The 26,402-nt window shown below is 36.7% G+C and overlaps 1 protein-coding gene across 4 annotated transcripts in view; it reads right to left on the bottom strand.

Annotated features, from left to right (window-relative positions):
* Ppp4r4 (protein phosphatase 4, regulatory subunit 4) overlaps positions 1-26,402 on the bottom strand; it is a gene marked incomplete at its 5' end in the record, with an annotated part of 95,071 nt that extends 68,669 nt beyond the window's left edge. For all 4 annotated transcript variants that reach the window (XM_005390366.2, XM_005390368.2, XM_005390367.2 and 1 more), the window contains 2 exon segments: positions 24,963-25,036; positions 26,263-26,402. In XM_005390366.2, coding sequence (XP_005390423.1) covers positions 24,963-25,036; positions 26,263-26,388 — 200 coding nt within the window.

The raw sequence follows: 26,402 nt of genomic DNA, 5'->3' as shown, positions 1-26,402 counted from the left end.
TACAGCACAACAACTCTTGATAATCTCCTACCTCTTTTGTCTGTAACTCACTATTATTTGTCTATTTGTTTTCCTGAGAAACTATTTTGTAGATAATAATATGTAAAACGACAACCATTGATAATTTCCTACCATTTTGTCTGTAATTTGCTAAGTCCCCCCTATTATTATGTTATCCTTCTTTTATTCTTTAAAGCAAAAAAAAAAAAAACACATGATCAATTAGAAATGGGAAAAAAGACACAAGGTGCCATTTTACTGAAGATGATATATGACTGCAAATAAGCACAGCAAAAAAATGTTTGGTAAAATTAACCATTGTGGAAAAAAGTAAAACCCCAGTGAGTTATCACTACACAGTTCTCAGAATGGCTGAAATAAAAATGATGACCTCACCAAAAACAAAGAAGCCAGATCATTCGTTCACAGCTAGAAGGAATGCAAAGTGGTTCAGCCACTATGGAAAACAGCTGGGCAGTTTCTTAAATAACTAAACATGCAACATCACATAGCCCAGCAGTTGTTCTCTTGGATGTTTGACCCAAAGAAGTAAAAACTATGTTCATATAAAGGTATGTAATGAATATTTATAGCACCTTTATTTGAACAAAACAACAGCAACAAAAAACAACCGTATGTCCCTAAGTGGGTGAATCATTAAACAAATTGTAGTATATCCATATCATGGACTACTATTCAGCAACAAAAAAGAAATATATATATATGTATATACACACACACACACACACACACATATATGCATTGAAACATATTTACATACGTAAGTATACATCACCAAAGAAGTATGCTGAGTAAAAAAAGTCTATTACAAAACATTACATATTGGTTACATAGTGGATGATTTCTTTTACAAAGTTCTTGACAAAATTAAACAAATAGAGAACACATTAGCAGTTTCCAGGGGTTAAGAAGGGTTACAGGCTCAGGAAGGAAATAGGTGTGACTCTAAAAATGTAACATCAGGGATCCTATGGTGATAGAAATCTTATAATCTTGGCTGTACCAATGTCAGAATCCTCGTTGTGATTGTTCTACTATTTTTTGAGATGCCGCTATATGGCGAAACTGGCTAAGGGGTGTATCAGTATCTCTGTATTATTTCTTACAGCTATATGTGAATACATAATTATTTCAAAGTGAAAAGATTATTTTTTTAAAAGTCATCCAACATTGATTTTAAAAAACAACTTTCAAAAAGATGTGATTATATGAATAGATATGTAAATCGGACAGATTCAACATTTACTCTTGATTTAAAACTGTTAGTAAAACTAGAAATAGAAATACTGCAAACGCCCTATAACAGATAAAGGGTTTTGCTGTTTAGATCTAGAATGTCCCCCAGATGGCACATAGGTTCAGAGGTAGAGATTTTGGAAGGTGACTGGGTCACAGCGGTGCAATAGCTAACCTGCTGTTAGGAAGGAGAACCTGGTTGGAGTCAAACCACTGATGACATGATCTAGCAGGTGTATCTCCCTCCGTGGCTTCCCCACTTGGCTCTCTGCACCCTGCATCTTGACTGCCATGACGTGAGCAGACTTCATCTGTCAGGCCTCCCACCAGGCCCTCCTGTCATGGAGCTAAATGATCATGGACTGAGAACATGAGTCAAAACAAATCTCTCTTCCCTTAAATTGTGGGTGCTGGGAGTCGTGTTTCAGAAATAAGGAGAGTAATCAAGACAAAGGGTATCTATTCAAAATCTACAGCTAACATCCAACTCGGAGGTAAAAGAAGGCATGCATCCCCACACACACCAGAAAAAAAGGGTATTCACCACTACCACTTCCAATCAACGTTATGTTCAAGGTCTGAGCTCGTGCAGGAAGACAAGGAAAAGAAATAAAAGACCTACATACTAGCAGGGAAGAAGTTGAACTTTTTTTTATTCACAAACAACATGGTTGTCTATTGCAAAAATCCTCAGTAATCTATGAAATAGCTAGCAGGACTTGCGAGTCTAGCAGTGTGGCAGAATACAAAATCAACACATAGAAGTCAATTCTATTTCTTTATAATGGAAAAATTATAATTATAATTGAGAAAGTAATCCAATTTATATTGACATAAGTATATGAAATATATTGGGAAAAATTGGAAAACTATATGCAAGATATGTAGACTAAAAATTACAGGGCATACTGAGAGAAACCAAAAACTCTTAAATGTATGCAAGATATTAGGCACTTAAGAATTAAAGACACAATACTGTTATGATCTAAATTCCCAAACTAAAGGATAGCTTCAATACAAGACCAATCTAAATCTCACCAGACTCTTTATAAAAATGAATAAACTTATTCTAAAATGTATGTGAAAATGCCAAGGATATAAAATATACAAAACAAATTTGAAAAAGAATAAAGTGGCAGTACTAACACCATTTGACTTCAAGATCTATCATAGAGCTTCAGTAGGTAAGATAGTTTGGCACTGGCACACAGATGAATGGAAAAAAATAGAGTACAAATACAGAACCAGAAGTAAATGAACATTTGAATTTTGACAATGATGAAAAGACAACTCAATAAGAAAATGATAATGTTGTCACAAGTGGTGATAGAACAACTAGACAGCCATATATAAACACAATGAATCCTGACTAACCTGAAAAATATACAAAAAATAAGTAAAAGTAGATTACAGGCATGAATATAAAAGCCAATACTGTAAAACTTTTATAGGAAAACTCAGCAAGAAATCTTTTTTTTTTTTCAGCAAGAAATCTTAGTGACTTTCAGTCATTAAGAAGTCTACAAAGACTTCTTAAATAGGATAAAAAAGTATGAGGTATAAAAGAAAAATATCAGCTAATTGAACTTCTTAATGATTAAAAATATTGCTTCATAAAGACAATGTTACAAAAATGAAAGAGCAAATCAGAGACTGGAAAAAGTGTTCACAAAACATCTGTCAAACAAACAATTTGTATCTAGAATTTATAAGGAATTCTTGAATTCAATAATAAGAATATCCAACACAAAGTGGCCTGGGTATGGTTTTGCACACCCATAATCTTAGCTACTCAAGATGCTGAGTTAAAAGGATTGCAAGTTCAAGGTTAGCCTGGGCAACTTATTGAGAACCTGCCTCAAAATAAAAATACAAAAAGAGTTAGGGATGTGTCTTGGTGCTCCCTAAGTTAAATTTTCAGTACTGTGCACACACACATGCATAAAAATGGCAAATAAACAGATAAAAAAAATGCTCAACAAAATACATCATTCGGTACATGCAAATTACAGCCAAAATAACATACCATTGCATCGCAACTTGAATGACTAAAATTATAAAGGATGGGCATACCAACTGTTGACAGGGATAATGAGGGACTGAAACTCTCACACATTACTGATGGAATAAAATAATGTAATCAATTCAAAAAAGTTTCACAATTTCTTAAAACGTTATGCATACACCTATAAAACAATCCAGACATTTCAAATACTATCAGATATTTACCCACAGGAAATGAAAGTATATGTCCACACAGACACCTGGACACAAATACACAAAGCAGCTGTATTTGTAACAGACAAAAACTGGAACCAACTTGGATGTTTATTACCAAATGTACAGTTAATCAAATTGTAATACAGTCATACAATGGAATACTACTAGCAATGAAAAGGAATGATACACACAAAAACATGGATAAATTTCAAAATAATCCTCATGAATGAAAGAAGCCATACTAAAAAGAATGCATATTACTGTATACTTTATTTACCTAAAAGTACAGAAATTACAAACTGAACTATAATGGCAGAAAGCAGCTAAGTTGTTGTCCAGGAATAAGAAAAGGAGAATGAACGCTGAGTTATAAATGAAAGCTGGAATAAATGGTGAAAGGTAAGTTTATTATCTTGATCATGGTAAGGGTTTGATGAGCAAATATGTATGCCAAAACTTAACAAATTTTGCTTTTTAAATACATGTAATTCATTGTACCTTGTAATACCTCCATAAATTTGTGCAAAATAAAGTATATAAATATAAGAAGAAAAACTGATGGAAAGGCACCTAGATGGACAGTAATAGTGAACACAGGTTTTGGAATTTCCTGAATTCTCCATTAAAACAGAGCAAAAAGGAGAGTAAAATTTAAAAAAAAAAAAAATTTGGTTTTTTTGAGACAGAGTTTCCCTATGCTGGCTGGCCTTGAATTCACTATGTAGCTCAGGCTGGCCTTGAACATGGCAATCTTCCTGCCTCAGTGTCCCATGTGCTGGGATTACAAGTGGGCACCACCATGCCTGCTGTAAAATAAAAATTTAACTACAAAAAAAACCCTCAAAAGGCACACCATACTGAAGTGATGGTATTTCCCACATCAACTAAAAATACATGTATGGACAACAGCCAAAATTGCAAATGGTTTTACATCCTCCTGCAGTTGTTAAGTTCAACAAGTCCAAGGGAGTAACTGAAAGAGATGCAGAAGTCTCATCCTTGTGAACTCTCAAAACTCCTAGCACAAAGGCCTACGTGGAGAAAAAACTCTGGGAAACAGAATCCAAACTGAGCAGGATAGGAACAACAGATCACAAAGAAAATAGAAAAAAAGGACAGGAAAGAAAAAAAGCCAGGAACCTCCAAAAGTAAGGCATCCTAATTTGAACCCTACAAGGGCAAAAGTGGGGCTTTAGAACCCTGAAATTAGAAATCTATCCTGAGCCATACCTGCAAGTTTAGGGATCATGATCCAATTCCACATCTACTTATTTTCAGAAAGAGAGAGAAAACAGCACGCTAATACTCCTAATGACAATGAAAGACAGGTATGCCCACAGAACAGATAACAACCTACTACTTTTGCCCAAGAAAAAAAATTATGAAAATGTGCAAGATATAAAAAAACCATGAGTCATGATTTTGAAAGTGTAGAAATTAGGTGATAGAAAGCTGCAAAGTAACTAAAATAAAAAGGGTACAGAGTGAATGAATAACAGATACTGTCTCAAGAGAAACAAAAGGTAAAAAAGAACATTTTAACATTTTAAAAAATTAAAAATTAAAAGTAAAAAGGATTTGAGCAAGGTATACAGGTAATCAGCAAAGAAGATTCAACGTACATAAAATAAGTCAGGAGAAGAAAACCAAAGCAAGGATATTTTTTAAAGTTAAACCAACAAAACTTTGGTGAAATAAAAATATATTTCAACAAAAGCATTATCATATAACTGAGAAAATCCAGTATAGCCAACACTGAGATATGCTGTTGAACTTTAAGTAAAAGAGAAAATCCCCAAGCAAAATAAGCAAGTTACTTAGTAATAAAAAGAAAATTAAATTGTTACTAGACTTTGGCAGCAGTAAGATATGAGCAAAACAAATAATACTGTATAGGCTGACACTGCTTATTATAAACAAGTCAGAGAGAGATAGAAAAAGAAAGTAAGGGAAAACTGGCTAAAATTTTTTCCAATTCTGTAGGTTGTCTTTTCACTCTATTGGTAATTTCTTTTGCTATGTAAAAGCTTTTTAATAGGGTGAGATCCCAGTTGTTGATTCATTATAGTATTTCCTATGCAATCAAGTTTTTGTTTGATTTGCTATGCAATCAAGTTTTTGTTCATAAAATCTTTACCTACACCTATGTCTTCAAGAGTTCTATTTGCTCTTCCAGCAGATTTGGTGTTTCTGTTTTAATATTAGATCTTTAATCCATTTCAATCTTTAATTCAGTTCATGGTGAGAGACATGGGTCTAGTTTTAGTCTTTGGCATGTGGAAAGCCAGTTTTTCCAGCACCATTTATTAAAGAGGCTTTCTTCCAGTGAATGTGTTTGGCCCCTTTGTCAAAGAGAAGCTGGCTGAGTGTCTGGACTTGTTCCTGTGTCTTCTAATCTGTCCCATTGTTCTCAGGTCTGGTCTGTTTGCCAATACTGTGCTGTTTTTATCATGGTAGCTTTGCAATATAATTTCAGGTCATGGACTGTGATGGCCCCTGCCTTGCTTTTGTTTCCTAGCATTGTTTTTGCTATCCTAGGTCTCTTCTGGTTCCAAATGAATTTAAGGAATGGCTTCTCTAGTTCTGTGAGGTGTGCTAATGGTATTTTGATTAGGACTGCATTAAACCTGTATAACAATTTTGCGAGTATGGTCATTTTCACTCTGTTAGGTCTTTTTACCCATGAGCAAGGGATATCTTTCCATTTTCTGATACCATTTTCCATCTCCTTTGTGAGAGTATTATAATTGTCAATGAATATATCTTTTACTTCCTTTGTTAGATTGATTCCTAAGTATTTCACATTTCTATGCTATTGTAAAAGACACTGTTCCTCTAATTTCTCAGTGTCAGAGTTGTTTATGTACAGGAATGCTATTGATTTTTGAGTGCTGACATTCCACTATCCAGCTATGCTACTGAATTCAGTTATTAAATCTGCAAGTCTTTTGGTGGAGTTTTTGGAGTCTTCTATGTAAAAATGTTGTCTACAAATAATGATAATTTAATTTCTTCCTTTCCTATCTTTATTCCTTTTATTTCTTTTTCTTTTCCAATTACTCTGGTTAATGGTTCCAGAACTACATTACATAAGAGTGGTGATAGTGGACATCCTTGTCTTGTTCCTGATTTTAGAATAAAAACTTTCCATTTTTGACCACATGTATGATGTTGGCTGTTGGTTTGTCACAGATGGCTTTTATCAGATTGAGATAAAGACCATCTATTGCAATTGTCCAGTGCTTTTTCTGTGTCCATTAAGATTATTGTGTGATTTTTGTCTGTGGCTTTGTTCATATGGTATATTACATTTATTGATTTACATATGTTGAACCATCCCTGCAGCCTTGGGATGAATCCTACTTGCTCATGTTGAATAATCTTGATGACTTGCTGCATTCTGTTTGCCAGTATCTTATTGAGGATTTTTGCATTTGTAATCATTAGGGAGTTGGCCTACAGTTCTCCTTTTTGGCTGGGTCCTTCTCTGGTTTTGGTGTCAGGGTAGTACTTGCTTCCAGGAATGACTTTGTGAGTATTGCTTCCCTTTCAATGTCATTCAAAAGTTTCATCAGTTGTAGCATTAGACCCTAAATTTCTTGTAGAGTTCAGCAGTGAATCTATCAGGACCTAGGTGTACCTTTGTTGGTTAAGTTTTTAATTACATTTTACAATTTTATTGACTGATATTGGGTTATTTAGAATTTTATATATTCTTGATTCAGTTTTGCAATTCACATGTATCTAGGAATCTGTCCATTTATTCTTTTTTTCCAACCTATTAGAGTACAGGTTCTCGAAGCAGGTATTGATGACCTGGATTTCCACAGGAGCCACTGGGATTTCAATCTTTTCATTCCTAATTACATGAGTTTGAGTCTTTTTCTTTTCAGTACTGGAATCGAACTCAGGATCTTGCACTTGCCAGGCAGATGCTTGTGCCACTGAGCTATATCCCCGGCCCATGAATTTGAGTCTTTTCTTTTCTCTGTTTGATAAGGTTGGCTAAGGGTTTATCAATTTTATTTAATCTTTCAAAGAACCAACTCTGATTCACTGATTCTTTATATTGTTCTCTTAGTCTCAAGTGCATTAATTCCTCCTCTTACCTTTGTAATTTCTTCCCTCATACAAACTCCGGGTTTGATTTGTTCTTTTTTTAAAAAGTTTGAGGTTTACCATTGTCCCTCAAAGGACTAATATCTAGAACATATAAAGAACTGAAAAAAAATTAAAGCCCCCAATTTAAAGACCCAATCCAAAAATGGGCATCTGAGATGAATACACTTTTCAGAGGAAGAAATACAAATGGCAAATAAATATATGAAAAAATGTTCAACATCAATGGTCATTTGAGAGATGCAAATTAGAACCATGCTGAAATCCCATCTTACCCCAGAAAAAAAATTGCTATTATCAAGAAATCAACCAATAACAAATGCTGAAGGGGCTGTGGCGATTGCCGTGTCCTGTATGGCTCTCAGAGTTCCCAGGGGGAAGGATGGTGACAGGATGAAGAAATAAGAAAGATAGAAAGCTGAGGTCAGGTGGAGCCCTCTCTCCAGTTGGGAGGAATAGAACTGCTCAACCACCATAGCCCATTTATTTATACTCTCAGGAGGTTGATGTCAATTTCAACCCCTCTGCCTAGCAACTTTGTATGGCTGGCCTGAGCACCTCCCAGTCTTGGAGCTGGAACAGCTTGTTTTTGTGGCTTGCCTCACAGGTGTGATCAATCTCCAGCTTTAGCCACTCCCTATCCTGTGGGGGAAAAGGAACCCTTCTCCACTAATGGTGGGAGTCTAGACTGGTATAACCACTGTGGAAATCAGTGAGGAGATTCTTCAAAAAATTAGGATTACAGGTCCCATTTGACCCAGCTATTCTGCTTCTGGTTATCTTCCTGGAAGAAATAAAAACATCATCCCACAGTGATATATGTGCACCAATGTTTATACAGTAGTACAGTTTGTAATAGCTATATCTTGAAAACAACCCAAATGCCCATCAAACAAGGAATGGATAAAAAAGATGTGGCGTTTTTTAATACAATGGAGTATTATTCAGCCATAAAAAAGGATAAACGAGATATTTCTAGGTAAATGCCCCTTGAGACCATACTCTTAAGTGAAATAAATTGAACACATACATGTAAATATTGCATTGTTTCTCTGGTGTGAGAAACTGAAAGTGTAAATAGAGACCAAAGTGTATAATAGGTATTGTGAAATGGGAAGAAATTGTTCAAGGATAGGGTGAACTGCAGAGGGGAGAGTGGGAAAGGAAGGAAGGGAAAAATAAAAAATAAATAAATTTATCAAATAAATACATTTCTGATTACTGCTTTAGTTAGGTTGTAACATCATGTAAAAGAGAAATATAAAGTTCATAATGGTGGTTACCAAAAAAAGTGAATCTAAATTATAATCACTGTCTGGGTGTAGTGGTGCACACCTGTAATCCCAGCACTTGAGAGGCTAAGGCAGGAGTATTGCTGTGAGTTTGAGGCCAGCCTGAACTATACAGCAAGACCCTGTCTCCCTCAAAAGAACTTAAAAAACTGCAATCACCCTAATCACTATCAAACATAAAAATTAAATATATAACTTCTATGATCTATTTATGTCTGGTCCTTCTCCCACTCAGAAAAAAAAAAATATATATATATATAGAGAGAGAGAGAGAGAGAGATTGGATACGTATACGAGCATTATTAGTTAGAAGAGAAAGCAACTAGATTAGCTAGTGGTTCTCAAACAGGAATAGACCCCCTCCTCTTAGCAACCCCCTTTAGGGCACACATGACAGTGTCTAGAAGACATCTTCAATCACCCCAATTTGAGAGATGTTACTGTAATCTAGTAGCCAGAAGCCAGGGATGCTGCTAAGCAACCTACAATGTATAGGAGAGCTCCCACAAGAAAATATCAGTGTCTCAACAAAAAATGTGTATGAAACCCTGGTTTAGATACAGCAGCTACTAGTTGAACAACATGAAATTGCAACCTTAGACAATTATTGACCTAAAACAATGATGATTTCATATTTTCAGCCTATGCATTGGGCTTAACAGAAATACACAGTTCATGACTTTAAAACCTACAACCTAAGACTTCAAAACCTACAACTTTCAATTGAAAATCCAGGCACAAGGAACAGCCATTGTGGCAAGACCCCCACAAGCTCCTTTTTGCCCCAGTTGAGCTGCTCTTTGGGACATGGTTCCTTTTTAGGATACTCACTCAGAAACAGCAAACCATGCCTCTAAAACTAAAAAGAACTGGGTTAATCATCTAAGCTGTACACTAGCAGCTAAAAAGGGAAGAGGAGAAAAAAGTAAGACTAGGTAAATAAATGAATTTAGGACAGCTATCTTTTAAATTCTAAATTAGTGTTACTAATTATTTAACTCCCATTGGGAGATGCACCTATTTTAAAGAGCCATTTATAGTAATATATTAAACCAAAGAAAAACAACTTAACGTACTCAAACATTCTTTGCTGTTATAAAAAGTTTAGCAGTCTTTGTTGTTGCAGTATCTTCCACTGTCAGGGTAGAAACATCAATCAGGTGAATGACCAGTAGTCAGTTTCTGACCTCCTTTAAACCAAAGGTATTTCACTCAAATTTTGCATTCCTCCATTCCTTGTACAGTAGCACACAGTGAGTTTCATAAACATTGATTTAGGCTGACTTGTATCCACTTCCCATCAGCAACCCACTCTTGTCAAAAGCCAGCTCTTATTAACTGGAAATTTTCCATCTGCAGCACCTGAACTCTTTATCTTTCTATTTTTCTATTGCTAAGCCCACTTTTCACTCTCATTACATTTCTCATCCCTCAATTCCTTGTCATTCTTCAGTTTCTAACATTTCTCCTAGTTTCACTTTCTTCTTTGTCAACTTTAATCTCAATATTACTTCAGTTGGACACTCATCAGGAGCATAAGTTTATAACCAAGAAAGGGTCCAGAAATTCTTAAGTTCTCTATATACGATATTGCCTATTGCACTTTTAGAAAGATTATCTTGAGTCTCCCAAAATGAAGCTATCTGTGCGAGTTTAGGAAACTTGTGCCTTTCCCCACAAAGAATAAGCTGCAAGTTAGAATAGATTTATGTAGGACTGGGAATGCTGCTCGGTTGTACAGCACTTGCCTAGCGTACATGAGGCCAGGCCGTGGTTCTGAATTCTCCAGCACAATGATAATGCTTCATGCCTAGCACAGAGTTTGTCAGACAGTAAATACTGACAAGGTACTCAGAGTACTGAGTAATAAAAGGAAGAGGATAAAATTCCTCCTAAGTTTCCCTCCAGAACAACAGAAAAGAATGGCCAACTTTCAGTACAAGTGGAGGCATATTCAGATAAAAAGTGATGAATTCAGTTTGGGGCACACCGAGTTTGAAAAGGCAGCAGGACATTTTGATAGAGACCCTTGGTGGAGGCTCCCGCTAGGGTACCAGCAAGTCATCCTGATCCAAAGCTCAGAAGAAAGGGCCAAGGCTACAGTCACAGAGTGGGAAATCAGACCATGGAGATGACTAAAATCTCTGGCGTAGATAATTTGACCCAGAAAGAGAGTCCCAAATAACACTTAATAGTTCCTGTCTGCTCCTTTGACTCATATTACTGTAAATGAGAAACTGAATCAGAAGAAATATAATGCAAAAAAAAATCAGTTACATTTAAAAGCTCACCAGTCATGCAAAAATGAATCTGTAAATGCTATGTGAAATAATGATCTCTTTTCTCTAATGCTAAGGACAAAAAATACTGGAATGCTGGTGTGAAAGAGGGCTTTAGAAATACAGTGCCCCTCCTTTATACGTGACAGTGAAGTCTACAGATTGTGGAACTTGTCCACCATCAACAAGCTAGTTACTGTCATGTAAAAACATCATCCTGCAAAGCAAGAATGTGATTTTTAAAAACCTATTGGCCTTAAAGGTCTTTTATAGGTCCCTAAATAACTTCACTTAAATTAATTTCATACACATTTGTTTTCTTTAAGACAAATCTATTGTCTCCCTGATTCCCTTTATAATAAAAGAATTATTTTACACAAGCCATCATTTATTTTAGACATACATGAATTACCCATTCTCCAGTTACCTGGGAGAAAAATTTTTAAGTATTATTGATCAAAATTGTATATATACAAGGTGCACAAAATAAGTTTTTGTACTTTTTATTATAAATTGAAAAACTATAAAATTACACTTATATATGTATTTATGGAGTACAAAGTTATGAGACTTTGATAAAAATATGTTGTGGCATGATTGCTAAACACCAAGCCAATTAACATACTCACCTCACATACCTATCTTTTTGTAGTGAGAATACAGGAGCATGCTGCATAAAGACATTTCAGTAAACAATGATGGTGGCCCCCTAAGATTATACCAGCTATCAGAGTACGTGTCTTCATTTGTGTAGGTTCATTCTGTGATGACCATATCATGATAGAATGCCCTAACGCTGCATTTCTCTGAATGTGTCCCTGTTATTAAGTGATGTACTGTACAACTGTACTTCAGATCTATTCTCAGAGCAAGTTTCAAATACACAAACATCTACAGAAATATAATTGTCAATTATATCCTACATAGTTCAGTGAGTGACTAGATCAGGTAAGATATCTATAGATATAGATCTTTACCTATATATATATATTTAAATTAAGATATATATAGCCCAAAATGTGAATATTTTAATATGTAGTCCACAAAACTAAGTCCACATGCCACATATACAGCAGTCAAGAAGAAACTATAGAGTATAACAGGACTTTTTAAAAATCTCAACAGGGAATTATTTTTACTGTAAATATGCTTGATAAATCATTCCATTCTTATACCATTTACCTGAACAAAGCAAAGATTTAGAGCAGCTCATATTAAAATGGGCAAAAAAAATTGAACTTACTATTTTTTAAAGGCTAGTCCAAAGAATCATAGCTGACTGGCACATAGAGCCTTCTTAAAACTAGAGATAGTAAATCTTTCTAAAGGAGTGGAGAAACGGATGTACAAATAACTTGACATAAGTCTGTAACTTGGGTGAGTAGTGGGTTTAGTTTAGAGTCAAAGCACACGAAAGAATCTTAATAGCTTGGGTAGGAAATATTCCTCATTTTATTGATAGAATACAGAGAAGCTAAATAATGTCCCCAAGGTGGTTAGCAATATAAAATGAAAGAAAAACCCAAGTTATTTATCTCTCACTACCTAATTTAAAAAAAGAGTTCAGAGACCAATTTATATATAAATATATATGCACACACATATACTGTATAGGTACAATAAATAAGAAACAAGAAGTAAACAAATATATGCTATTTTGGAACATGAGGAAATATTTTTCCTGAAAAAAAAAACTAAGAAGACAAATTTATTTGCCTACTAGTACACCAAAAGAAGAAATGAATGTTTTCCAAAGTAAAAACGTTGGGCTGGGAGTAAAAACATCAGCAGTAGAACTCCTGCCTACCATGCATAAGGGCCCTGGGATTGAGTAACAGTACCATCAAAAACAAATAAACAAAAAGCAGAATTTTGAACACTTTCCCCTCAAGTAGGTTTTTGTTAATCAAGTATTTGGAAACTATTTAACAAAAAAATGTTTATTTTTAGTTTGTATATCAGAAAACTAGAGAAATATTATGAATGTTCATATGTTTTAAAAGGAAGATTTAATCTGCTGAAATATCAAGGAAAACTACCAGATATCTCCAGGTTTTTAACCTTGACTTCAAGTAGATGATGGTACCATAATCTGAGATAAACATGCAACCCTCTTTTGAGTAAAGAACTAAAGGAAATGATGGAACTAGCAATGCAAGTATCTGAGGTAAAATTAAAAGCAGAGAGACTAGTGAGTGCAAAAGACCTGAAGTATGCGTATATGTGATGTGTTTAAGGAACAGCAAGGATAGCTGGAAAACTCACCAAGGGAAGAAGGAACAGTAGGAAACAAAGTCAGAGCTCCAGTGAATAAGATTAAAAAAAAAAAAAATCACACAAAGCACATTCTCAGACCATTACTAAACTAAACTAGAAATCTATAACAAAAAGATACATATTTAGAAATTAAATACATTTCTAAATAACCCATGAGTCAAAGATGAACTCTCAAGAGAAATATGTGTATTTTTTAAATAAATGAAAATGAAGATACATATTAAAATAAGTGGAACGTAGCTAATGCAGGGTCTAGAGAAAATTTGTAGAAAATGAAGATAACATTAAAATATGTGAGATGTAGCTAAAACAATCCTAGAGAGAATTTGTAGCAGTCAATGCATAGTTCTGAAGATCTAAAATGAACAACCGAAGCTTCTGCGTTAAGAAACTACAAGAAAGAAAAACAAAAATGCGAAGCAGGGCAAAAGAAAAAAATAATAAGGATTAGGACAAAAATCAGTGAAAATGAAAACAGGAAAGCATTAGAGAAAATTAATAAACTCAAAAGCTGGTTCTTTCAAAAGACCAATAAAACTGAAAGACCTCTAGCTATGCTAACCAGGAATAAAAACAAGAATACACAAATTATCAGTATCAAGAATCAAAGAATCATAGAACCAAATTATCAACATAGTATAACTCAATGTCCATAACTTATTTTATCTCAGATTACTTAGATGAGGTAAAGTACTTGACAGACATAAACTACTGAAACCCATTCATGAAGAAACTGATATCCCAAATAGCCCTATAAATGTATAATTGAATGTTTTGCTTAAAACCTTTGAACAAAGAAAATTCCAGGCCCTGATGGCTTAATTGGTAAATTTACCTTAACAATTAAGGCAACAAGAATGCCAGTTATACACAATCTCTTCCAGAAAATAAGAAACCATACCATGAATGTTAATGCTGAAACCAAAACTAGGCTAAGACATTATAAAAAAAACTGCACACCAACACTCTCATTAACACAGATTAAAAATAATCCAAAAATATTAGCAAATAGAGTCTAGGGACACATACAAAGACTAGCCAGCCATGGTGCCACGCACTTGTAATCCCAGCACTTGGGGGCCTGAGGCAGGAGGATAGCACAAGTTCTAGGCCAGCCTGGGTTACATGGTGAGTTCAAGGCCAGCCTTGGCTACATAGTGAATTCAAAGCTAGCATGAGCTACACAGCGAGACCATGTCTCAAACAAACAAACAAACAAAAAAAAACAAGACCAATACATCATGACCAAGTAAGATCATCCATCCATATAGGAAAATCATTTCCCTCCCATCGCCAGTGCCATATGGAAAAGTTCCCTCTCCCATTACATGCCTAGGCTGCCCTTTTAGTGAATCTGTTCATGTTTCAAGTAGATATAGCTCACAGCTGTACTTCCAAACAAACACAGTTCATAAGCATCACCAAAAAACTTATAACTTTATTATCAAGTAAATTCAGCTGACAAATACCACTAAGTTCTACAACACTTTTAATTCCATCAGATATCTCAGTCTTATTTTATACTTAAATGTATAAATACTTTTATGTAGCCATAGAACTCATTTTACACCAAACATTTTCAAACCAAATCTACAATGTACAAAATTCTTTACAGAAAAATATTGTACTACAAGCATCAGCCATTCCACTCCTAGACGTTAAAGAGAGGAAGAAAAGTACCTGTCACACAAAGTTTGTAAATGAATGTTTATAGGTACTTGGTTTTTAATAACCAAAAGCTGGAAATTGCTCAAATGTCCATCAAATGATGTACAGATAAACAAATGTGAGATATACATATATATATATATGTATATCTCCATTAAATGGAGTAATTATCAGCAATAAAAAAACCAAACTATTGATACATGGCAACATTATGGATGAATTTCAAAATAATTATGTTGAGTGAAAGAAGCCAGATAAAGAATAGATACTGCATTATTCATATCTATAAAATTCTAAAAAAATCACAAACTCATCTCCAGTAACAGAGAACAGATCAGCGATTGTCTAGAGTAAGGGAGGGGCTCAGAGAAGTGTAAGAAGAAAGATAAAGGGAAACCAAGTAACTTTCTGGGATGATGAATATGTTCATCATCTGATTATAATGGCTTCACACATTGATAGATATGAAAATATTCATCAAACTGCATGATATAGATATACACAGTTTTTTGGATGCATTCTAAGATACTTATCTAAGAGACACGAAAACACATCTGCACTCTAAAACAGGCAAAGCTGATCAGTAATGACAAAAGCAGATCAGTGGTTGCCTACAGCTGGGGTACAGTGTTAACTGCAAAAGAACACCAGTGGCTGGGGAAGGAGGGGAATGTTCTACATTTCAGCTAGAATGTGGTCACACAGAAGCATCCACTTCTCAAATCTCATCAAGCGGTGTACATGTTTTATTGAAACTATGCCTCAGTAAAGTTATTTTCAAAATATTGAGAAGGGAGGGTTGGATGCCCCAACCTAAAAGAATAACTAGAGAGAAAACTTTGTCACTACACGGAGTTTTTGCATGGGAATTGCATGGGAATTTTCCAAAGTAAAATCTGTTCTGAACTGCAAACAGATGATTTAAAAGAACAGAAATGATTATCCTTTACTGAACACACAACCCTGCAGCAAGCCTTGTGCCCTCTCCAATCACTTCCTCTATTTTCAACAATCAATGTACTGTTTTTACCTCCAGTTTAGACTGGAAGGCTCAGAGAAGATAAGCAACTTACCCAAGGTCTGTCAAAGTAAGCAAGCAAGCCTGAATATAGAAGAATAAATCTGGGTACATCTCAATATAAAGTATTTCTAACTTTTCTATACTACTCTCACCCAAACTATGTTAACTGGAGATAACTTCTACACACTGAAATTTTAAAAAATATATTTGATTCTTTAAACAAGTATGGCCTTGAATACAAGTTATCTGCTGGTACAATACTGTTTATCCTCTGATAGACGCCTAGACATAACTACTCAACAAATTATTGGCATGTTTCAACACAAATTCATGAAATTTACTGTAGAATAATTACAAGATACATTATAAATCTTTTGCATTGTTAACATCTCTGACTAGAGCTAAAATTATATGATAAGGTACATCATACACAAGGATATACTAGATTTTGCAATTATTTTTGACATGGTTATTATATACCAGTATTATTAAGACTATGCTAAAAGTGGTGACTATGAATAACTAAGCCTGGACACTTTCTCCACGGATCTGAGGGCCAACATGGTCCAAAAAAGACACTAAACTAACCAAACTATCCAAGGTGAAAGACGTACAGATTTGAAAGAGCACTGGACTTATTTGGTGGTTTCTTTCATGTAACTCTAATTCTAAAGAGCTATGATTTTTACAACTTGGTACAGTTAACATTTTATTTCTTAATGGGAATATTATGAAACCACTGCACAATTCAACTTAAGGTGGGGAGCAAAGCATTGCAATTCCAAAATTTTACTGGGAATTAATTAGCTATCATTTAAGATAAAATTCAGTCTTTCTGCGTCTCACTTAACCACTTTCCAAGGGGTGTTGATATAAATTAACCATTCATGAAATATATACATATACATATACATTAATAACATACACAAATGTGTCATAATATAGCTACATTGAATTGCATACTGAATCTACATTTTATTCAAGTCTGTATAAAAACTCATTACAAATTTATTATAGAATTTTATAAATACTTTAAATAAGTAACCAAACAGCTATATTTATAAGACAAGACCTTTGGTCAGCTCTCTCATAATTACATCATGACATTAAGCTCTAGGCCTTTTCAATGCCATTATATGGGTCACTTTTACGTGGATGAAAATAATCTACTTTTTATTTTTAAGCTTTCTCTATAGCTCCCATGAGATCACTCTGCTTTCTACTGATTCACAAAGAGAGCCTTCTGAAGGTTCAGTAAGGAGGAAAAAAGAAACAGATGCCTCCTGTGGTTGTCCTCAGAACAAAAGACAAGGAAAAGGAGATGGGAGATAAACCTCCAAACCCCTAATAGTCAGAGATCTAGTACTTTTCCAAAACAGAACCTAAGAACCTAAGAACCTAAGAAATTTGGTCTTAGCAATACTGGAAGACATACAGCTGAAATCCATAATATATTCCCCTTAATATGTGGAACAATGGTCCTTCTGTCCAAAAAGAAAACAGAAAATGAAAATACCTGCAATTTCTATGTAGAAAGGCAAGTTATTTGCACATCCTCTTAACAGAGGATGACAGCCTGGGTGATTTTTTTAAAAATAGGACCTCTTACTCTTTTTTTTTTATTTATTTTAAAGAGTAAAAGAAGGATAACATAATAATAGGGGGGGCTTACCAAATTACAGACAAAGTGGTAGGAAACTATCAATGGTTATTGGGACCTCTTACTCTTAGATCACTAAAAGAGGATGAAAATAATGTACTTTTTATTTTTAAGCTTTCTCTATAGCTCCCATGAGATCACTCTGCTTTCTACGGATTCTGGGACTGGGAGTGGTACCCCCGGAAACATGTCAAGGACTTCCAACATCCATTTTCTCTTTCTCAAAGCAATAGTACTTCATGAAACATCTTGTCCTAAAAGGCTACCTTATGGTTATAAGTTTTCTTACAAACATTCTAGCAGTATAAACACTAATTGTAAAAACTTACCGAAACTCCTTTTCTTATAGGGAAACAAAAGCAGTTAGATGCTGTAAACAAATCGTCTACAAAGAAGAGAAATTCCTAAAAGCTATTAAATAGGAAGTTCACTGCTTATATCCTTGAAATTTTATACTATCTTTGGAGCTGCACATATGAATATGCTACACCCAATAATTCTACCTCTAGGAAGAAATGTATATATTCACTAAGAGACTTGCATATAAATGTTTATAACAACATTCTTCATAAGGAAAAAACTAAAAACAAGCCAAATGCTAAGAATAGTAAAAAGAAAAGGTGATATAGGCATGCAATGGAATACCATACAGCAAGGAAAATGAACACTGCATGGATCATACAGCAATCCAGGTAAATCTCTTTTAAAATGTTGAACAAAAGAATCTAGACACATGAGAATGCAGACTGTAGTTCTAAGTACATAAAGTTTGAAAACAGGTGAATGAATCTATGGTGTTAGGTCTCAGGAGAGTAACCACCCCTTGCAAAGGGTTGGAGAAACTACAATAGGATTACTAAGAAGGCTACTAAGTGGATCCAATGGATAATGTCCTGTATCTTGGTCTGGATGCTAGAAAACTGATGTGCTTACTTGCAAAAATTCAACAAGCTGTATACTTACGATTTGTATGTATTTCTGCATATAGTCAAAGTTTGCTTTTAAAAACAAAGGAAATATATGCTTATAGGGGTAACTTAGTTGAGATTCCAAATTCATTAATTTCTCTTTTAAGTATATAAGGAGGAAGAAAGAACACACCAGACTATGAGACTAAGTTCAATGGAGAGACAAGAAAGGAATACCAGGGATGAAGCAAGGTCATCACACAGCGTGTGTTAATGTCTCTCTCAACTAGGGAATGGAAGTGTTAAAAGACACCTCTGTAAAAACATGCTAACCCTGTTATTGCAATTACAGAATTAAATATTACATAAATATATGAATCCAAATGTTACAGCTATGAAAACTAAGTTGAAAGTTTTTGAAAAACTCCACAAAACTATCAAAGAGAACTGTGACTGAAGGAAGAACAAAGCAACTCGTAAAAGACAAAAAGAAATCATGAAAACCTAGCACTGTGCTTTCAGGCTGCTTCAAAGCATCTTTAAATTCTCACTCAACTTTAGAGAAATCTCAACTTGATACTGCAAATGCATTCAAGGGGTGATTTAGGCACAAAAGCAGATTCAGAACTATAATCAGCAGAAAGAAAGGAAAAGTCATGGCTCTGCACCAAAAGACTGGCAAAAGAATAAGACTTAAGGTTTACATTAAAATGAAATGTTGAAGGTATGTATCATTTTTATGATTCCCCACTTTAACCATTTTCTATTAACTAACCAACTACCCATCCCAACTGTAAAGGATTAAAAAGTTTCTCTTGTACATCACTAAAGAAAATTGGGCAGGCAATATTGAACAAAACCCACACTAACACCCCACACACACACAGCTTCGGACTTTGCATACTTGAGCGGGCTCTCTCTTTCTCCCTCCCTCCTTCCTCCCCGCTTCCTGCCCCTCCCCCACACTTCACTGAAACACAGAAGGCATAAAAAATAGAAATCAAAACAATAGTAGAAGAAACGTGAGAAAATAGAAATTCTTAAAATATGGGCACATAAAGGAGTTTTTCATACAAAGTATTACTGTTAGATAACAAAAGGGATAGGCATTTTGAAAGATAATCAAAAACTAGCACCTGCCTGGCACGTGCAAGGTCCTGAGTTCAATTCCCAATACCAAAAAAAAAAAAAAAAGCTAGACAAGTACAAAGCTGCCCACTGGAGTTCTCCCTCCCTGCCACCCAATTCAGGTCCTGACTACAAGAGAGGACAGCAAAGCTTGCAGACTGATTAGCCATGACCACAAATTACAGCCCTGCGTTTACATCTACTGATTTGGCAACAGAAATCTCATTCTGTTCTATCACTAGGGGGAGCACTTGCTCCTTTAAAATAAATAAATAAATAGGCTGATTAAATGGGAAACCAGCCCCAACTATAGATGTACTTTATTATGTGACATCCCTGGGAGATAAAATGCAAAATGTTTTGAAAATCACAGCATAAAGTGAGAAACAATTTAAAACTCAAAAGTTAGGGGCTGGGAATTTAGCTCAGCGGCAAAGCGCCTGCCTGGCAAGCGCAAGGTCGTGAGTTCGGTTCCCGGTACCAAAGAAAAACCAAAAAAAAAAAAAAAAACTCAAAAGTTAATTTAATAGCAAGCAAGATACAAACTGGATTAGGTACATTAAACAACACATTTAATGAATAATATAAAAAGTAAATACTGCTTAAGAGAATCATTCGCGAAGATATAATCCTGCAAAACACGCTGCCATACTATCACTCAGTTAAAAATGCTTCATTATACCGTGTGAAGAGTCTGATTTCTGATAAGTATTATTAGTAAAGGAAGTCAGTGGAAATCTATCACAAACTTCAGTTGACATATTTACTTGTTTGTTACTTTATTAAATGATTAGAAGGAAAAAATAATACCATTCTCCTCTCAAGCACTTAAGTAGCTAGGAAGCTAGAAAGGCGACAGAAAAGGATGAACGTTAACTGGGTACCCACTCTGTGCCAGCTGTTCCACGTGTACTACAAGCACTCTGGGAAAGCAAGATTACCGTTTCCACTTTACAGATGAAAAAACCAGGGCTCAAAAACTGTAAGTTCCTTTCCCATGGTCACAAGGATAATGAATAAGGAGACGAGGATATAACCAAAGTCTGCCCAAGTCTACTGCCCACAACACAAAAGAGAAAACCCTAAGTGGCTTATTTCATCTAGCATTTTGGTCATCTTCTTTCCATTAAGAGATAATGTATTTATATCACAGCAAAGGGCAAAATGAATTCCAAAACAACATAAAATAAGGCTTGTCCTCCAAGAGGTTACAATCTGTTAAAGAAAATGTACATATGCACACAAGTCAAGGCCTGTGTAGCGAAGATTAACTGTCAGGTGACGGAGGTGTAACCAAGTGGTTTCAGCAGTTACGAAAGGCCCATCTCAGAGGCAAGAGTGTGGCTGCCCCAGAGGATCATAAATGGCAGGTAGGTACAACAAAAGGGTGTTGTGGGACACGGAAAGGCAGAGTTAGGGATGACCACACTGTCTGTGAGTGACAGTGAGGAGGCCAGCATAGCTGCTTCAAAAGTGTAGGCCTGAGTGGAAACAAACCCAGGTCCACCCACTGCCAAATGGGTGAGTAGACTATGCCACAGTAGTCCTGCTTTACTCCAGGTTTTGCTTTCCGAGTTTTCAATTATCTACAGTCAACCACGATCTGAAAATACTACATGGAAAATTCCAGAAATAAACAATACATGAGTTCTAAATAGTGCACCATCTCAATTAATATTATGAAATCTTTCATCATCTGTGCCATCTGGCACAACTGCAGTTCTTGTGTTCGGATAACCTTTATTTTATTTAAAAATGGCCCCAAATCACAAGACAATTCAGATTTACCATGCAATGCTTCTTTTACATAAAAATGTGAGTGTTCTATAAAGAAAAAAAATCATGCACTGAAGTTTTAAGGTCTACAGTAAGAAGGAATCCTCTAAGAAATTGTAAACAAAGAAAAAAACTGTGCTAATTTTGCTGTCACACCTCAGGATAAAAACATCTTGGCCACAACACACAGGAAATAATTAAGATAGAAAAAGCATTAAATCATAGGGCTCAGCTGAGCAGGGGGGCACACACCTATAATCCCAGTACTCTGGGAGGCTGAGGCAGGAAGATCACAACTCTGAGCCCAACCCAAGCAACTTAGGGAGACTGTGTCCCAAAATCAAAAATAAAAAAGGTGAGGATATACCTCAGTGCAAAGGCTCGGGGTTGAATCCAGAGTAAAACACACACACACACACACACACACACACACACACACACACAATTTATAATTCAATAAAGCTGTTTTTAAAAGTGAAGGACTCCAGGATGGAGTTGCTTATTGAGTATTCTGAAAGTCTGATCTAAGGGTCTGCTAGGCATTTAGAGATATATGCAAAGACTAACTTAATGAAAGCACAGTAAAATACTTAAGACTCTTCTCAAGATTATTCATATATTTTCAGTGCATTCCTATAATATATGCTAAAATCACACAGGAAAAATATGGTATGATATGATTTTGACTAAGACACAAGCTGTGACTATTAGGAAAACTGTTTTGCTTCAGTGCTAAATGCCACAGATGGGTATATCAGCATCATATTTATGCAAAACCACAAATTCATCTGTGTCAAGCATTCAAATACTGTACTGCTCTAAAAAATTGTGAAAATGGCATTAATAACTGACCTGTCACATTTTAGGGTAAGATAATGAACGGTGTGATTTGTTTTTCATTGGATGACAGTACTCTGAATATAATGCTTTTTAAAGATACTGAATTCAATTTAAGTGCTATTAGAATCTACACTAACATAAAATGGTTTCTTATTGATACTTACACATTTGATTCTGAATTCTAATTTAACATTATATTCCAAACATTTTAATATGCAAAGTAAGACAACTAAAGAAACAAATCTGACACACAAAAGCAGAGACTATCTATATACATATATATGAATATTAAATATCCTAAAAGGAAAAGGTATAGCACTCAAAAGTAAACCAAAAAGCTCGAACAGAGAAAAAAAACAGGAGTCAGTGTTAGGTTCTATAGCATTAGAAAGAAGAAATTCTTAAGGAGGAATAAATTGCATTCTAAAGAAAAGCTCAATACAAGAGAGCAGATGTGGAGCCCCTAACAGAGGGAGTGTGGAAGAAAGCTGTGGGACAACCCAGCTCTCCCCCGCCCCCCCGCAAATCCCAGGAAAGAAAGACCCTTTCAGGTAGTCTTGGCATGATCCCTGCAGACACTGGCCCAAAGGTGAAAACACGCTTTCCCCTAGGAGGTGGTGAGATGGTAGGAATACAAAAGAAGAACTCAGCTGGAGAACCCAAATACAACCAAACTAGTGTTCCCCTTCCTGGGCACCTTGCAAACCTCCTTAACCGGAGATGAGCCACAGGAAACTAAAGGAGACATTGGATCTCTTTTGAAACTCTCTTCTCTAACAATGGCAGGGCCCATCTGACTCTATAAGGGCTTTGTAAGTTCCAGAACTAAGTCAAACTTATGTCCTACGTCTGAAAAAATAAAGAAAACTTAGACGGCCTGGTTCTGTAACCAACAATAAAAGCAAAGCGGAAAACAAATCAGCTTTCCTGAAAAAGGAAGCCTTATCACTGATATCTAGAATAAGGTGTCTGCTATCACAAGTAAGTAGAGCAGGACTCTCTATTTCCTAAGCCAGTGTTCATACTAAAGAACTGAGTAGGAATGAGCCGGGGCTTATTTCAAATCTTTAACTGCTGTATGTTAAATTTACCCACCTTTCATGAATTAATTGCCTACCTCCTTCTAATAGAAGAACTGGAAAAAAGGCAAGTGTTGACAACTACTGTTTATCGCTTTAAATATGTTAATTATTAAGGAACAAAATACTTCAAATACAACCCAATAAAACATCAGAATCGGCTAAAGGTTGGAATATGCTGTATGTAAAAACCAAAGACACCTACCATTAATTGATAGATAAATAAAAGTTTTAAATAAACAGGTAGAAATGATCAGAGCATGCTACCATAGATAACTAGAAAGGGGGAGAGGGGTGGTATCAAGATAAAGCCTGAGATCCAGAAGCCATGTTAAATGACAGAATTGTGGGAAGGCATGGTCTCAATGGTAGGCATGCAGATACTCTGATTAAAGTCAAGAGCTGAAACTCAAGATGCCACTAGTTGGCTAAAGAATAATTAAGAAAATAAACGTCCTGAGAGGAAATTTCCTTTTCATATAGACTCATTCAATGGATAACATGGAACTGGAAACATCATTGATGAACAAGAATAGCACAGGAGAAACTGGCTGGAGCCTTGAAATCAGCAAAGTAGACCTAAGCTAAGGAAACAACGATGATGAATATCCTAGGGGGTAACTAACCCACTTTCCACATCTGATTCTGATAAAAACAAAAGTGGAGGCTAATTTACCAAAAGGGAGAGAACATGTGCAAGTCGACACAATTTTAATTTAACAAATTTCTAAATTAGCAGAATTTTAAACACACATGCCTCAGAAAAATTTTCCATTTCTGAAAGTTTCATTGATATGCTCATTAATGCTCATTATATAAGTTTTAAAGAAGCTAAATCTATAACGCAATTTTAAACAATTCAGAAAAATCTTATATCAGTGTTTGCAACACCATTTGCCTAAAGCAATCCTGTGGAGACTGTGAGTTTGAAACTTAAATGAAAGTAGGCTCAATTAAATTTAAAAGCAATTCTCAGGCAAAATTATAAAACTCATATCGCAAAAGTACTATAAACAGAGTGTCCTACACAGCTTATTCAAATTTGTTGATCTTTTTCCTATATAGTAAATAGTAGGTTCACACTACACAATGAACTGAAAAATTATTCACTGGATACCTTTAAGTCTCATCTAAACTTACTGAATCTAAAGTGAGCAAAACCAAACTGGCAAAGAAACAAGGGATAAAGTTAATTGTCCTGCTTCTCCTCCTCCAAACAATATACTATAAGTTAGGCATCTCCTTTGATTTCGGCTCTCAAATTCCTAAACCCACACCTAATCAAATCCATAACATAATTAACTGTTTTACATGCACAAGCTTTCTGTTCAAACGGGTAAGTAAATCCTAACTCAAGGGAAGCAAGACATTTCAGAAAGCATTCAGCTAGGCCACCACAGGGAGAGAAAAACAATTTCAAAGAAAGACTAGGAAATACCTGAGCAGATAAACAGCCCTCTCGACATCACTGAGGTCTTCATCAACCGTCAATCTCTCTATCTCTTCTGGGGTCTGCCAAGTATAAAATACAAATTAGGCGCACAAACACCGGTCAGGCATGCCCCCAGCCCACACACACTCTAAGTGCAGACTAATGAAAAGTTCTCCAATTAAGTAGTAACAATGAAAACTAAGGATCTGATGATTCTAGGGACACAGAGGTTTCTCTCTGGGTGATCTTGTAAGGCGTGGAGGGTGTTTTGTTCTTTTTTCACTCTTCCAGCTTCTAGACCGCAGCTTGAAAATCACATTGTGGCTTCAGAACCTCGCTGTAATCAATTTCATATATAATACCAATGCATACGTTATATATGTGTATGTATACACACACACTTTTACCTCCAATACCCCAAGACTCACCCACCCTAGGAAATGCTAAAAGAGGGGCGAACGAGACTGCAACCGAGTGGGAATGAAAAGGACCAGAGCTGGAGTGGGGGAGGGATGGGATTAAACTCTGAGGTTGGAAGGAAATCAAAGGTTGGAGACATTGCGGCAGGTGGGAGTGAGAAGCTCTAAAGGAGACTGGACAGGAGGGAGGCGGAGGGGAGGGGGGTGTCCCTAAACTAAATTTGCCGGCGGTGGGGGCTGGAACCGCTGGGAGGCTGGGAAGATGACTCTGCGGGGTGGGGGAGCGAATTGGGGCAGGGGGAACTGGCGGAACGTGGGCTCCTCAAGGGGGCTGGGAGCCACAGTCCTGGAGGGGCTGGGGGGAAAGAAGGGCGGCGACTCAGGTTGGGAGCAAAGGGTTGAGAGGGCTTTGAAGACGGGGACAGAGACGACTCTGGGCGCCAGTCGTGAGTAGAGGGACGCCGGGCTGCCCAGGGAACGGGGATCCGAGCTGAATGTGGTCGGCAGCGCGGCGGGAAGGGGATGGGCCCCGGTGTTCGGGGGTGAAGGTGTCAACCGAAGGGTGGGCCGGGGTGGAAGCGGCCGGGCCCAGGGGACCCCGGCGGGCGGGGGAGGGGCGGCCCGAGGGGGAGGTCGCCGGCTGCCGGGCCGCGCTGGTTCTCGGGGACAAGGAGCCTGTGGAGGGTCGCGGTCGCGGGGCCGGGCCGGAGCAGGGGCACGGACGGGGCCGTCCCTCGGGAACGGGGTCAGGACTCGGAGCCGGGCCGCGTCGAGGGGAGCCCGGGCACCCGGCGGAGAGTGACACGGCGCGGGCGCTAGAGGAGGTCGGGACGGTGGCGGGGTCGGCGGGCCGCGCCCCGAGGGCAGTTCCTCTCCGCGGGGCGCACCTTGAGGCTCCGGCGGACCGGCCTCTCGATGATGGTGAGTTCCTGTAGGTCCTCCATGTAGCCGAAAAGGCTGTTCTGACCGAAATCCATCGCGACGCCGGCGGCGGGCGGCGGCGGCGGAGGCATGGACCGCCGGGCGC

The sequence above is a fragment of the Chinchilla lanigera genome, unplaced genomic scaffold (assembly GCF_000276665.1).
Source record: "Chinchilla lanigera isolate Chin_1 unplaced genomic scaffold, ChiLan1.0 scaffold00037, whole genome shotgun sequence".
Lineage (NCBI taxonomy): Eukaryota > Metazoa > Chordata > Mammalia > Rodentia > Chinchillidae > Chinchilla > Chinchilla lanigera.
Note: the sequence above shows the minus strand (reverse complement) of the source record. Positions and strands in the feature narration are given on the sequence as shown.